At 37.3% G+C, this 15,717-nt stretch overlaps 1 protein-coding gene across 1 annotated transcript in view; it reads right to left on the reverse strand.

Moving 5' to 3' along the window:
* Positions 1-1,570: 1,570 nt before the first annotated feature.
* The window catches only part of LOC124804671 (rab proteins geranylgeranyltransferase component A 2), a 50,774-nt gene continuing 36,627 nt past the window's right edge, over positions 1,571-15,717 (reverse strand). The window contains 5 exon segments of the mRNA XM_047264913.1: positions 1,571-2,312; positions 6,318-6,512; positions 7,128-7,273; positions 9,634-9,758; positions 10,287-10,716. Of these exon segments, the coding sequence (XP_047120869.1) occupies positions 2,124-2,312; positions 6,318-6,512; positions 7,128-7,273; positions 9,634-9,758; positions 10,287-10,716 (1,085 nt within the window). The 3' untranslated portion in view covers positions 1,571-2,123.

Here is a 15,717-nt window from a genome sequence, read left to right on the forward strand (position 1 = left end):
GTCCCACACCCGGTTAGTGACAAACTTACACAGGACCAGGCATACAGTCTTAAGGGCAGTGTGCTGAGTTCATGTACTTTCAAGTACATCTGCAGACGAATTTAGAAGACAGAGGGGGTGATCCCATATATTTGCACCAGTTACCTTGGCTAAAGAAAAAAATGGGGGACATTGTAGTATGCAAGTCAATAGTATAAGCAGTGTCCGCTGGAGTAAACCTAATTTACCTGTAACAGCTTGGTATCTTGTAAATAATAAACTCTGAGGCCAGTGATTTCGTATGTCACCATCCCTACCACAATAATTATTTGGGAACACCATTATTTTCATTTCATTCTTCAAACGCAACATGTTTCGTATTTTTAACATTTCAGTGAATGACAGGAATATTTTACAGTACAGATGGTAATGGAGACTCCATGACTGTTTATAACAACATGTCCTCTGAATTTGGAAGAGTTCTCTCTCCCTGGCATGAGACACTTTAATTTAGGGATAAGAAATGAGAACATACCCTGAGAAGCTCAAGAATTTATATTCTTTTCTCATAAGGCATGACATCACAAGTCTTAAAGATAACCATACTTCTTACATCAGAATTATACGATACACTGAAAACAACAAACTGTAATATAAGTGCCAACTTGTGAAATGTTTTTGCCTTTGAGTCTTAATACACTTGTATTAATAACATGATTTGGTCAGAATGGATCCTCCTGGTGACCAGCCTCTTTCCAGAAGCATTCAGGTGAAGAATGTGCCACATACAATGCAACCAACTAAATAATGAGGCATCTCCGCAGTAACACCCGTGAACACCCACTTCTCCTGAGTGATTCTGCAAGTTGTGGACTAGAAAGTTCCACAGAACACTAAGTTCAAACCACACTAGCTTCACATTCGTGCCAGGGGTACTCCCAGTGAAATGCCTGAAGTGATCTTCTGATGAATGATGGAGATTATGGTCCAAATTGTTGCTTGCACACATAATTAGAATAATATCACATCTTTACTGAGTTTTGTATGCAAACAGCCCAACTCACCAGTTGGGTCACTGAACCGAATACTTGGCTTAAAATTACTGGTTCTGCACCATTTCTGGTAGCCCCCTCCTGCAAATTAAGGCCTTTACTAGCATTTTTAACGCTTTCATTTGCAGCCTTTCCTTGTACCTCATATGATGTACTGTCAGCTTCTGAATTCATTGGGTTGTGTTACAGCCACAGATTTAGAAACCTTCAATAGTTTTGGAGACTGAATAAATACATTCATTGTTGACATATCATTTCATTGTTTTGATGGATCCGATTGTAGCCCCAGCCTTCTCAGCTGACCCTAACATTGCTGCTGCAAATTACAAGCTCCTGTGGGAAAAAAGCCAAGTCTGAATTATTGTGCTGTAGTGCTGTCAGAATGATGGAAAATGACTGCTCTAAGTTAGCCAACACATTTAACAGCAGTGAAATTATTAGTTAAGTACACTGTCAAAAAATTAAAAATCATTTCCTACATTGAGTATGGTGCTTTATTCTTTAGTAGAAAGGGAGTGGTGAAGAAGGAAAAGACAAAATTCAGATAAGCCACAGGCAATGCCTTCAGGACATTTATTTAATTTCCTGCATACAAAATAGTGAGATCCTTAAAAATATGAAGAAAGATTTTACAATTCTCATACTAGGCAACTTTCACTGTCATACATAAGTACCATCACACCATAATTACTGCTTTTCCAAGCCTCACTTTCCCAATGAGAATAGAAGAAAAGTAGTGCAACATCATAATTGATAAGTACAAGGGAATGATTTAGCATTCATTGCAGCTCTTTGGATTATGTACTACAGTTCATTCTTTGCTTTCAAAATTGATGTCTAACGAATTATCATCATTCACTTTGAAGAAAAAGTGTCACGTTTAGAAATTACAATAATTTCATTGAAGGTGACACTGAAATAATATAATAGTGTGACTAGCAACTTAACTGATACTCCAAGGAAACACCCAAAGCTTTAATATTCTGGAAGCAGTATCAAGCTAAGGGAATAACTGTGTGCCAATGCCATTTGCTCCCTAAAGATCAGTCACAGTGGGAGTATTATACAGATATTGGCTGAAGGTGTAGCTTCTTAAGAACCCTCAACAGCTGGAGGAGCAGCATCACCCCCCACTTCTCCTTCAGCTTCACCATCAACAGCATCACCACTTTCAAATGCAGGTCCAGGTGCATCATCACCTTCCAGAACGATTTCCTCTGGATCAGGAGCACGTGGCAGAAATTCGCAATCTGGGTACATCTTCATGAAGATGGACTTTGCCTGCAACACAATGTATACATGTTACACCTCATAAAATAAAGGAAACAAGAACGATTTATTCTGCATTAATGAATACTTTTTATAAAGTAGTTTTGCAAGTGTCTTATTTTGACTGTGACCTTTTAACAGATATGACACATCTCACAAGCTACCTTTGTATTTCATAGCTCAGTATGTTATGAGGTCAGTGATTAACAGGTATGGATGCTGTGGTGTACAATAAGATCAAATCTCCATTGAGTCACATCCAACTTCAATCTCTAAGTAGTTCTATGATTTAACTTGACAGTTAATATGCCTGATCTCTAACATTACTTCATGTTAAGTGAAAAATGCCAAATACCAAGCATCAATTTTTCTAAACAGGACTGCATCAATTAAATTAACAGAATCTACGCATTGTTTGTGTGGGGAGGAAGTAATCAAGTGAACTGTGCAGAAACAGATACGAGTGTGTGTACCACCTATGAAGTTTGTAATGAATGAAGGTAATCAAATCCAGCCAATTAATTTGAAAAGTATTTAAGCAGATATTTCTCACAACAAGGATGTCTGAACAGCTTCCAAAACATCATTAATAAGTGCTATGTGGTGGTGTAGAAGCTGGATCATTCACTACATCAGAAAAGAAACATTTCCGGGAGTAATCTGAAAATGTAAACTGAGAATTGTGATAATTGTGCCATTTAATGGGTAATCCAGTTTACTTAAAATGAAGAGCAAATGCACAACAATGAAAACATTATAAATATTTTCTTAAAACTGGAAGTAAGCATCATGTGAGTCACAAATGTTCAGATGTAAAGAAAAAAATAGTAAATACATAAAAATTATTTTTAAAAATAAAACATTCTCAAAAATCACTTGTAATACTGAAGACAGATTCAGAATTACACGACAGTTGGAAATCTGTTATACGTTTTGAAACTTCCATGCATTCACTACATACTGTGTGTTGTGGTTTGAGTGACAACAAAAAGCTTACTGCCTGATTTCACTTTCAATAAGCAACATTCGAAACAGATACCATCATTGCCAGATAAGGACAGTCAGTTCTTCAATCATGTTCTTATCAAATAGACTGAAACAAATTAAACTTTTATGGGCTTCAGTTAAAGAATATTCTTGTGGTATTATAAAACAATTATTGTACTTGCATATGATGAGTTTTCAAGAGACTTAACAAATGCTATGTGAGACATAACATGGTGTCTGCATACATTGACTGTGTAAAACCCTGACTGTTCTGTTCATTCCAAGAGATTCAGAAGGTAGTAAGTAGCGTAACTCCAATTTTTGATGTGTTTCTCGACAACCAGAAAGCCTTCTGCACAGTTCCACGTCATTGTTTTAATATAAAATGTAGGGGTGTTCTTATCTTCACTTTGTCAGTTCACGCTAAAGATGGCTGAATAGTATACAGCCAAAATATCATATCAAGAAACTGAGGTTCTGTGACTGGTCAGTCAGTATGCCACATAATTATGAAGTTGCACAGATCCAATATTGTTTATTAGTCTAAGAAGGGGATGAAACTGAGATTAGTACACAAGTGCTATGGACAATATTAATGAAAGAAAACTCATATTTACAATGGATGGTACAATCAAACCTACAAAAGAACCCAAGTCTCATACAACAGGCAGGCTTCACATTGCATGATGGAAACACACAAAAACTGAACTAAGCGCAAGGCGCAAAGATTAAAACATGCTGCTGCAAGTTTTACTGATAGATAGCCAAACTTTTTCTTAATAACTCTTAATATAATCAAACAAAGAACAAATGGGAGGAGGATTAGTGTTTAACGTCACATTGACAGCAAGGTCATTAAAGACAGAGCACAAACTCTTATTAGGAAAGGTTGTGCCCTTTCCAAAAGAACCACCCTGGCATTTGCCTGAAGCAATTTAGGGAAATCGCAGAAAACCTAAATTCAGATGGCCGGATGCGGATTTGAACAGTCATCCTCCTGAATATGAGTAAAGTATGCTAACCACTGTGCCACCTTGCTCAGTAGGAACAATTCCTGCAGGAAAAAATTGAAAACTGAGTAAGAGTAACACAGAGTCTGTGAAACATTTTTAAAAGCTGGTTGTATGTAACTTTATATTATGAAAATAAAGAAATAGCAACAAAATTACAGTGTAGTCTTTTATTGGGTTTTATACAAGGGTAAGTCAATTATTATCCAAAATTTAGTCATATTTTTGTTTATTTTGGCAGTACTGTCATTTTACGTTGATGATGCATGCTTTGTTTATTTGTTGTTATATCTTTGCAATTTTCAAGTTGATAGGTTAGTTTCATTATTGCTGCCATGAAGTTAATCATGGCTGCTCTGCTGTCTATTTGCACCAAAGAACAGCAATGTTTGATGATTCGCTTTTTGTGGTCGGAAGGCTAATCAGGGGCTGAAATTCATCAAAGATGTTCGGTACGGTACAGGAACAGTGTTTTGCCACAACAGAGTGTCTACGAAGAAATTGAAAAATTCCGAAATGGTCGCACAAGTGTTATGAATGGTGAAGGAGCCGGACGACTGTTTACCGCCACAAATGAAGGCACCATTGAGCGTTCACGTGAAATGATTCTCTTAGACGATTAACTATTGATGAAGTGGCACATCGTCTGCAAATTAGTCACAGTTCTGCCTACAAAATCATCTGCAACAGACTTGGGCTATATAAAGTTTGTGCAAGATGAGTCCTAAAACAACTCACATAGTTGCATAAACAAACCCGCTTGGACATCTGCAAAAAACATTTGGATCACTATGGTAATGAAGGGGTCCAACTTCTTAGACAGGATCATTACTGGCGATGAAACATGGATCCATCATTACGATGCCAGGTAGTAAATGGCTGTGTATAGAATAGAAACATCCGAATTCGCCGTGCAGGAAAAATTTCGAGACCCAACCGTCCGCAGGAAAACTGATGCTTATGGTTTTATGGGACGCACAAGGTCCAGTACTGGAACATTATGGGGAAAGGGGCATAACAATAAACAGTGCACATTACAGTGAAATGCTTACTGCCAGGCTAAAGCCTGCAATTTGAAGCAAAAGCCAAGGATTGCTGTCAAAAAGTGTTGTGTTGTTGCATGACAATGCCCGTCCGCGTACTGCTGCCCAAGCTGCTGAAATGCTCCAGAAACTCAAATTTGAAGTACTGAATCATCCACCATATAGTCCCGATCTGGCCCCTCCTGACTATCACTTGTTTGGTCTTCTCAAACAGGCAATAAGGGGTCACTGATTTGCCTCGGACGAAGCAGTGAAAGAAGCGGTGCATTCCTGGCTCGCAGCTCAACCGAGAACCTTCTTTTATGAGGGCATCAGGAAGCTTGTACAACTAGGGACCAAGTGCGTTGAAACGCAAGGAGACTATGTCTAACATGATATTCTTGTAAGTTTCCTATTTTATTACAATAAAATTTTATAACTACTTTGCAGATAATAACTGACTTACCCTCATAGCAGCAGGTTTTGTTTAATTAGTGAGGAATACCACATAGGTGTACCTATGAAAATAATATTTCAATGTGAATTAAAATAAAATACAATCAGGACTTCTTGAAACTAGTGTACCCTCTTTTCAAGAGGGGGGTGGGGTGGGGAAGGCCAAGAGTGAGATGGAACTCGCATGCAAGAGAAATGAGAATTTATCTGATCTTACGAAATATTTTACAATGGACCAGTTCAATACTACACCCACCACCTTTTAAATGACTTTTTTTGGCTGCTTTCATTTTCACAACTTTCAATTTGTTATCACATTAATGAAAGATGTCATACCTTTTAAATATTTAAATACTACCCTTCCATAAATTCTATGTCACACACACACACACACACACACACACACACACACACACACACACACACACACACACACACTTGTGAGCTTCCCCTAGCTTTCCAATGCATCAAGTGGACAAGATACAAATATGAATCATTTAAACCAAGGCACTTGAGATAGTAACTTCATTTTGTTAACTTACCTCTGCAACTGCATGTTCAAAATCAAGGTCCAGGTCAGGCCCAGAGCAGAGAAAAACATTTGATGGCACTCCTGTTGTTAGATCACAGCTGGAAGTCTCTGGACAATTGAAGTACAGAGACCACAAAACCTGAGGCTTCAATGCCGTTGGGCGGGTAGCACTCTCCTCATTTGTTTCCCCGTCTCCTTCACCACCCTTAGAAATTTAAACATTTCTGGTATTAGCACTCTTAAAATATTGTTCCAACACAGCTTATAAATATGTAATTCACTACTGTTCTCAATAAAATGGACTATTATTTTCTGTCACTTTCACTGATTACAATTAATCCACAGCCAGTTTCTTTGGGTACAAGAACACAAGCACTGAAACTGACAAAAATCCCTATATGGTTTTGCTGCTAATATGTATTCTGATCACAAACATTACAAAGAAGGCTGTGTGATGACTTGTGAAACAGTTCCATTTTTGAGTCCACACACATTTCAATAAACAGCTGCTGGGAATCTTCAATTACAAAATGGAATATAGCAGCAATACAACCAAATATTAGTTTTACACACATAAAAATAATGGTTCTCAGTAGAAAATAATGTGAGTGAAGTTTGATTTTTTAGATTGTATTTTTGATTCATTAGCGACAATTTATCTTTATTACAAACTGGCAACATTTTATTATTATTAGAATAATTGTTAGAGGACTGTACGATACTTTACCCAAAGGTCACTTGATAAGCCCGTAAGTGCTTCAGCCTTACTTTATGTTAATGTACTGTGAATTGTATGATATTAAAGAACACAGTACTATACCGGATGTGAAGTTTGTGTAGACTGTGTATCTGTATCAATACGGCTAACTGTCCCATCATCAAATTCAGTATGCAGTAAACTCTTCACAACTTCTTGCATATCTTCTCGAGCAGTCTTCTGTTGTCGGCATGTCATGTGCACAACATCTAGAAGTGAAGAAATTTAAGTGGAGTATACTTTTCACTAGCAGAAATTGGTTTTATTAATATGGGCTAAAATAAAGCATTTGTATTTAAATAAATAAATGTAATCAATAAGGAAAAACTGTGATAGTTTTTCACTAATGCACTCCACGAATGAGCTCTTAGAGTTACATATTAAATTATCAGCATTATTTAGTCTGAACTGCTTTCAGAATAGAGCCCACTGTATGACACACATATGCAACAGAAGAAAACGTCACATATCCTGGCCAAGGATAGATAAAATTTTGAATGCTACCTGAACACCTGGTCACATTATACGACTATTTTAAATTTTTGTTATCGATTATAAACTATAGAATCCTTCAAAAATGAGGTTTTAGTATCTTAGGAACACAAAGTATATCAAATTACGTGAGAAAGTTCAGGAACAGCCAAACCTTTACTTAGCAACTACTGGCCGAGGCACTTACCAATTAGAGAATCCTGAGAGGCAGGGGTGCTTTATCAAAATGAATTATAAGACAACAGAACCTAGCTTTCAGAACCATTAGTTCCATCCTCAAGGAAGGATGAGGGAAAGATCTTTGTCTCTCCTTGTTCTGACTACTGTTAGGTCCGTCTCAATGAACTTCTGAGTGACCTGCTCTCCTTTCAAACCTTCCCAAAGTTATCCTCCTTGACGATGGGACTAATTGCTCTGAAAGCTGGGTAACAGTATTTTTTCTCTCTCTCTCTCTCTTTTTTTTTTTTTAAGTATTGCTATTGACAAGGTTTTCAATTTTGTCCCCTGAAGATGAGTACTGGGCAGACATTGTCTCCTTGTAATTTTACGGTTTTAACAAAAATACTGCAGATACAAGCATTGCACTCCTCCTCTCCTCCATGAACAACAGCCTGCAACAGGAGACACATTTGTCCCCTATGGTGATACTGCTACAAATAACAACAGATATTTTAAATCTACATGTTCGTTAGTTGCATCAGTCTCCCCCTCCCAACTTCCACAGTAAGACCTACTGAACAAATACAAATAAATTTAACTTTCAGTACTATTATAGTGACAAAATCAGTAATATATTCCTTATCATTTATGATTAATTGAAAACCAATTAAATCAGATTACAATTAAAGCAGCTAACTCAATCTGATGCATGTTTATTCTTGCAGATACAGCTTTAACACTGGAGACTTTTATGCAACCTTACTGAAACCAAACCTTCCCAGTTTCCTGTAATAAAATGTTCAATATTAAGAGACTTACATTTACATTTTATTTGTAAGACTAAGCAGACATTTTCCTCCATTCATTGTCAACTAACCTGGTAACAGTGTTATTTTTCCTTTCTTTCTAGTAATATAACGGAAACAATGAAATTGTTATTAAGTTAACTAGAACATGTACTAATTTACCACAAAAAGCTAGCAAAATTGACTTGCACACCTAATTAATAAATTAACTTTACCATAGCATGAAATGACAGCATCTCGTCTGGTAGGAAACCAAAACTTTGTCATTTCTGTGGCCTTCAAAACTAACACCTATTGTTGCACCTCTACAAATATAAAGCAGTCTGGACTGGCACCTCAACCATTCAAAGATATGTCTACTGTATGAAGTTTCATGACAAACTAAAAATTATCTTATTAAGCTGAAACTCAGTATTCTAGGATGTACTTCAAGATATTTCAAACTGTTTTGACAATGTGAAGACCTTCATCAGTGTATGCTCACTTGTGAAACATGCTCTCATGAACTAAATAAAAATACTTCCAATGCTTTGCGACTAGAAAGGAGAAATGCCATACTGCCTAAGTAATTCAGTTCAACATACAAAAAAGGGTAAATTTGACCACCATAATGTTTCTTGTTCAGAATATGGTTTAGTTTTTTTATTTGTGTTGGAAAACAATTTCTCACAAACTGGTTTAAATTCCCAAAAAGCACAAACTAATGGTTTTTTATCTGAGGTTACAGAATCTAGCCAAAGTATATGCCGTAGTTTCAGTGCTATTACCAATGCTACATCACTAAGATCTCCAGCAAAGAATAAAAAGTTGTATCAAATTAAAGGAAAGCTCCCAATTTTTACTTATCAATCATACTTTTGAAGCTTGCAGTTTCACAATAGTTTAAAAAGCTTGAGATTCAATATTTCCCCTCATCTGAGAGAATTACAAATTCCTAATATAGTAGGAATTCCACCAAGTGTTTCAGAATGTATAGATACATATGGAAGTATCAACTGATCTGCATTACAAATTGACTCTTGTATGCACTTACACCTGTTAAACGACATTTCTTCACTGTCTCAACTTATGGCAACAAATTGTTATTCTCACTTTAAAAGTCATATACTTACACAATCCTTGTGGGCAAGCGTTTGTAGCTGGACCAACTTCAATAACAGTCACTGGTTCTTTAGAACCTTCAACTGGTGGAAATCTTAGCAGTGTAAGTGCTTCTTTATCAGCTGGCAGAATGGACCTGTTCAAAAAATTTAAATCTGTGCTATATTACCAACTTTCCATGTAGATACTGCATTAATATTTCCCAAGGGGGGGGGGGGTATCTGAGCAGACGTATATTACTACTATCAAGTTTCCACAATATGTGCGAGTTGCTACAGTTTTATTCTCTAATTTAGGAGAACTACTTATTTATTTACATGATGCAGTCACTGCATGGAGGGAAAAAGTATGAAAAGATGAATTGCATCAAACAATGGAAAACGCTTTGATAAAGGCCTTAATGGCCGAAAGCTTTATTTGTGACAAGTCTTTTTGTTGTGCCTATCTGCGATTCAGCATCTCTGCTACATGAAAAGCATAAACTTTTTACGACAGGTTGCTAATTTCACTAAAAAAATTATGCCACACACTCTCACAAAACAACAAATGAACCCTGCAAGTTTTCAGCTCTACAATGTTATAAGAATTTGCACATACTTTCAAGAAGCTGAATTTGTGATAACTATTATGAGCTGCACAGAAAAGAATGGTAACAAGCTCCCACCTGTCAGTTATAAAGATCCCACGTGACAATCCTCCAGGCTTGGCTGCTGCCAAGTACTCCGCAGGTGCGTGACCAACACCCATCACAAGATTAACCGCATCAAGGCGGCGACCCCCAGAAGCCACGCCCTTGCATTTTCCATCTTCAATTAGCAAGTGTTGTACAGCTCTCTTCAGGTGGTACAATCCACCGAACACCGCACAAAGTCGACAGAAACACTGGGGTAGCTCTCCACTACCATACATGGGCCAAAGGAAAGGTGTATTTCCATATCTTCCAAGGCTGCTGAGGAAACGCTGTGTGCGTGCCACACCTTCGTCACAGGAAGTGTCTTCCGTGCACATAGCAATAGCATGTATTACATAATGCATGAGGTTTGGAGTCAGCTTCTTTGAGTTCAGGTAGTCAACAAATGGCTTATCTTCAAATCCTGCAACAAAAGTGAATAAAATGCTAAATTCAAAACTTTTGGAGAAAAAAATAAAATGGACTAACATAATTTAACACAATAATTTGTCTCTTCTACACTTTATGTCAAACATGAAATGAAAATTTTACATTTACCTAACATTTTCTGTTTGTTCCATCATAGGTCCTTAATTTTTCCTGAAAAGAACGCCTGATCCTGAAAGCTTGAGCAAAGTGTTAATAATGCTGTGTCACAAAAGTGCATTTTTTTTTAAGTTACTGCTTTGTAAAGGTACTACAGAAGGAAAAACTGAGGGTAGCAAATGAAAGATCTAAAACATTATTTTGAAAGCATCCATCTACTAGCAAGGTGAGAAATGTCAAAACAATATGCTCTGCCAATAAGTATCATATCGAAAACTGTTTGAAAATTGGGATATGTAATACCTTTAAACAACAACTGATGGGCATACTCTCCTTTGTTGCTAACATTCTGGGACATAACTAATCTTGTGGTTGGTTAATTTTTGTAATTTGATTATGACATGTGACTTTATTGTTCCAACAATAACCTTGCAACAAAGCACTGAATTTTTTTTTCTTCACTTGGCTTGCACAAATACTTGATTACTATCTAGGCTGCTAGAGGTATCTCACATGAGGCCATTCAAAATATCACTGTCCAGTGGAATTTGATCACATTGATAGTGCTGTGATGTATATGCTCAATCTACTGTCATCATTTGCCATTAATTTTGGCTACTATATCTGGTTCTCTATATATGAATGTAGTTCTTTGTTACGTAACATGTCCCAATCTGTTTTACTTTGTCTCTTATGGGCAATAGTGTTTTTCTTTAGATTTTGTGTGAAAATTCCATTAATTTGTCCTATACGCCTCCGCCCCCCTTCCCCCTTCAGTTTCCTTCGCTTGCGACTTCTATATTTTGCAAATTAAAGTGCAGAATTTATTAAATTTATCCACTTGCTTGCAATACCAATTTCTTTTATCCAAAATGATTTGCATGTATCAAATGTGAATGGTGGATTAGTTTTATCTAGAACCACAGTGGACATCATCTAATGAATGTTTAATACATGGATTTAATATTGTTAACAGTATATTTGACAACATTTTATAAGCTGCATTCAGTAATGTGATTCATCTTAAGTTTCAACAATCTGCCAGGCCCTTCCTTTTGCATGCAGGGCAAAAAACAATTCTTTCCCACCATGTGGAACCTGCTCTTCTTTCCACATGGTACTGATAATATTGTGAAGGCTGTTTATTAAAGGAAGCTTTCATGTATCTACGAGGGCCGTTCAGAAAGTAACCTCCGGTTGATTTAAAATAATACACCAAGTTAAATAAAAATATTTTAATATATACATCTTACAACTACATCTTTGCACTATTTTTCTACATAGTCTCCATAGCGATTGAGGCACTTATCGTATCTCTTCACAAGCTTTGAAATTCCTTCTGCATAAAAATCACCCGCTTGTGCCTGGAGCCAGCCTGTGACCGCATCTTTGAGCTCTTCATCGTCATCAAACCGCTGTGACCCGAGCCATTTCTTCAAATGCATGAAGAGGTGATAATCACTTGGCGCCAGGTCTGGGCTGTAAGGTGGATGGTTGATAACGTCCCACTTGAAGGACTCAAGAAGGGCCGCTGTTCTGCGAGCAGAGTGAGGACGGGCGTTATCGTGCAAAAAAACGATACCGGAAGTCAGCATACCACGGCGTTTGTTCTGTACAGCCCGTCGTAACTTTTTTATTGTTTCACAGTACACGTCTTGATTAATGGTCGTACCACGTTCCATGAATTCAACCAACAACACCCCTTTGGCATCCCAAAACACCGTTGCCATCAGTTTTCTGGCAGAAAAATCTTGCGAGGCTTTTCTTGGTTTGGTAGGCGAATTTGAATGTGCCCGCATCTTTGATTGTTCTTTTGTCTCAGGGTTCATGTACTTAATCCAGGTTTCATCACCGGTCACAATTGTGTTTAACAATGGTTCTCCTTCGTCCTCATAATGTGACAGAAAGTCTAATGCAGAGGCCATTCTTTGAGTTTTGTGGTGGTCGGTAAGAATTTTGGGCACCCATCGTGCACAGAACTTACGGTAACCCAATCTTGCTGTCACTATCTCGTACAAGAGAGTCTTAGAAATCTGTGGAAAACCAGTAGACAACTCCGACATTGAGAAATGTCGATTTTCACGAACTTTTGCATCAACTGTCTGAACGAGTTCGTCAGTCACCAATGATGGTCTACCACTCCTCTCTTCATCATGAACGTTTTTTCGTCCACTTTTAAATAAACGTACCCATTCACGGACAACTCCTTCACTCATAACTCTTGGTCCGTACACGGCACAAAGCTCACGATGAATAGCTGCTGCAGAATATCCTTTGGCTGTAAAAAACCTTATGACAGCACACACTTCACATTTGGCGGGGTTTTCTATTGCAGCACACATTTCAAACTGCCACAAAAACTAAACTAGCGCAGGTACGACGTTCACTCGACCACGGCTTGATGCCGACTGACCTGTTGAATGCGTGAACACACAGATGGCGTCGCTACTCCCCCCACAACCCGCACTGTGACCAATCGGAGGTTACTTTCTGAACCGCCCTCGTATTTCTATGATTTCACTTTGAGTAGACTTGCTTGAATTTCCTTATGTTTTCTGAATTTTCTAATAAGTATGGTTCTCCAACCAATGGCTCATGGTAAGATTCGGTATACCTTCATGAACGTTGTCTACCAACTGATTAAATAAGACTTCATTGAAATATTATTTTCATCTTTTAGAAATTATGCTTTGGGCAGGCAATGAATAATAGGTTCATTCAGTTTCTATCTACTGCAATTAGTACGAATTAAAATACAAAAGGCAAAATTAACAACAATGTAATATAGTGACTTTATCTAGCTGATGGAACTAGAGCCATAAATGTTTAAAAACCTTTGAGTAAGAGGGCCAAAATGAGTGTTTGATATCTACACACATTCTAAACACATCTAGAAAACCTCAACAGCCGTCACATGCTATGAAAATACACACACAATCATGAAAGTTAAAGTGCTATGATTAGGTGGTCTGAAGATCGCAAGCCCCACCTTGCATTTGATACACAAAGCTGAAGCACATTCCTATCAAATGCCTAGAAGACTGATCACAACTCTTGACGCATATTTTACCTCAACTGACAAAATTGGCTGACCTCACCCAGTATCTAGAAAGCGCTTACAGGATTTCTCTTACAACCTTCACAGTCCACTCCTGGTATTAAGTACATGTGCACTAATGAAAGATGCAACATTTCATGTGCACAAGACTCTGAGAAACTGTACGAGTACTATGGAACTGCCATCTTTACCAGACCAGATATTAAACTTTTACTATAAAAACGGGCAATACCAATGTAAATAACACTGAGCTCATGACAAAAAATTTACAGTCACTTGTTCTTCATATAAACCACTCAGCACCCCATTCCCGTTTACTAGTCCCAAACATTGTAAACCTAACTGATCCTAACTAATTATTGATAGATAGGTGGCTGTAACAGCCACAATGAAAAATGAGGGTATGCTGAAAACTTATCAGAATGGTGAAACCAATGAAAACTGGACAACATAAAGTAATTACACATTGATTATGATGCTGAACTTCTTCATCCTTTTACTGATGCAAGATGAAAAATGCGACCATAATTCAGACTCAAGTTTCATCTCTCTAACACAAGCCAACAAAATGTCAAAAAATAGGTGTGATCCCATTCCCAAAACACAACATAGGTCAATTATCTCTCAAGTTGTGCCTCAATAGGACCATCAATGGTCACATGCAAAATACATTACAATTTCAAAGCAAACTGGGTTCAGTTTTCGGAAGAGCTTGATCCAAGTATAACAAACAGCAAATCATTTCCACACCTATGAAAATTTTATGAAAGGCTGTTCAACCAACACTACCAGCAAACTACTGCAAAGAAATTATTGTGATAATCCTTTTGCTAAAAAGTGTAAAAAGTAAAAGTTGACAGTATTAATTCCCTTAAAAAAAATAGACAGAAAGCTTTGAGGCCATTCAAGTATCAGCAAAATGTAAGAACATTATAGATATTATCACAGACAGAACAGCTCAATAACTACTGAGCAGAAAAAGTGAAAAAGAAAAGACCAGCAAAAATAAAGATGGTTATTTAAGGCAGGGAAAACCACTTATCACACAAAAGTAACAATAAATGAACCAGAGAAAGTAGGGAGCAAGTTTAAGTATGATAACGTTGCTAAAAGAGATGACATTTTGAACAATCAGGTAAAATGTTTCAAATTTAAGGTTACTTTAGTTACCAACTGCATCAGGCTAAATCAACTGCCTAAGAAGCAAGCACACTATTAAAACCAGAAAAAGACCCTGAGTATCAAATTTCACTTTTATGTTATCTTCACAAAATCTCTGAACACACAATCCTGGCTTATGTCAAACCACTGGTTAAATTGGAAGTTATATCTGAACCAGACAGTTTAAGGAGGGGTGAAACTTGTACCTGACAAGTAGTTAATGATACTTAAGACATAGAGGATGAGTATTACCAGAAGAAAGTAACAGAGGGTGTGATAGTTGAGCTAACAGTCACATACAACACAGTACAACTTGAAATCCAGTTGGTAAATGTTTCAAAATAATACAGGATGTTTTCTTTACCAAAGTATCAGTCTTATTGTGCAATAGGAAACTATACATTGACATTCACAATACAGTAAACACAGCAGATGGGGATACCCCCAACACACACACACACACACACACACACACACACACACACACACACACACAAAGATTGACAGCATTCCGCCCATGAAATAAAACAGCTGAAAGGAAATTTAGCATTGTCTTTAGTGAACAAACACTGACTCACCAACCTATCTACATGTCACTGTTGATGGATCCATCATCTTTAAGAATAATTGTGAGTAACTGAAGCAGAAGGCCCAGATGAG

The sequence above is a fragment of the Schistocerca piceifrons genome, chromosome 7 (genome assembly GCF_021461385.2).
Source record: "Schistocerca piceifrons isolate TAMUIC-IGC-003096 chromosome 7, iqSchPice1.1, whole genome shotgun sequence".
NCBI classification, from domain to species: Eukaryota; Metazoa; Arthropoda; class Insecta; order Orthoptera; family Acrididae; genus Schistocerca; species Schistocerca piceifrons.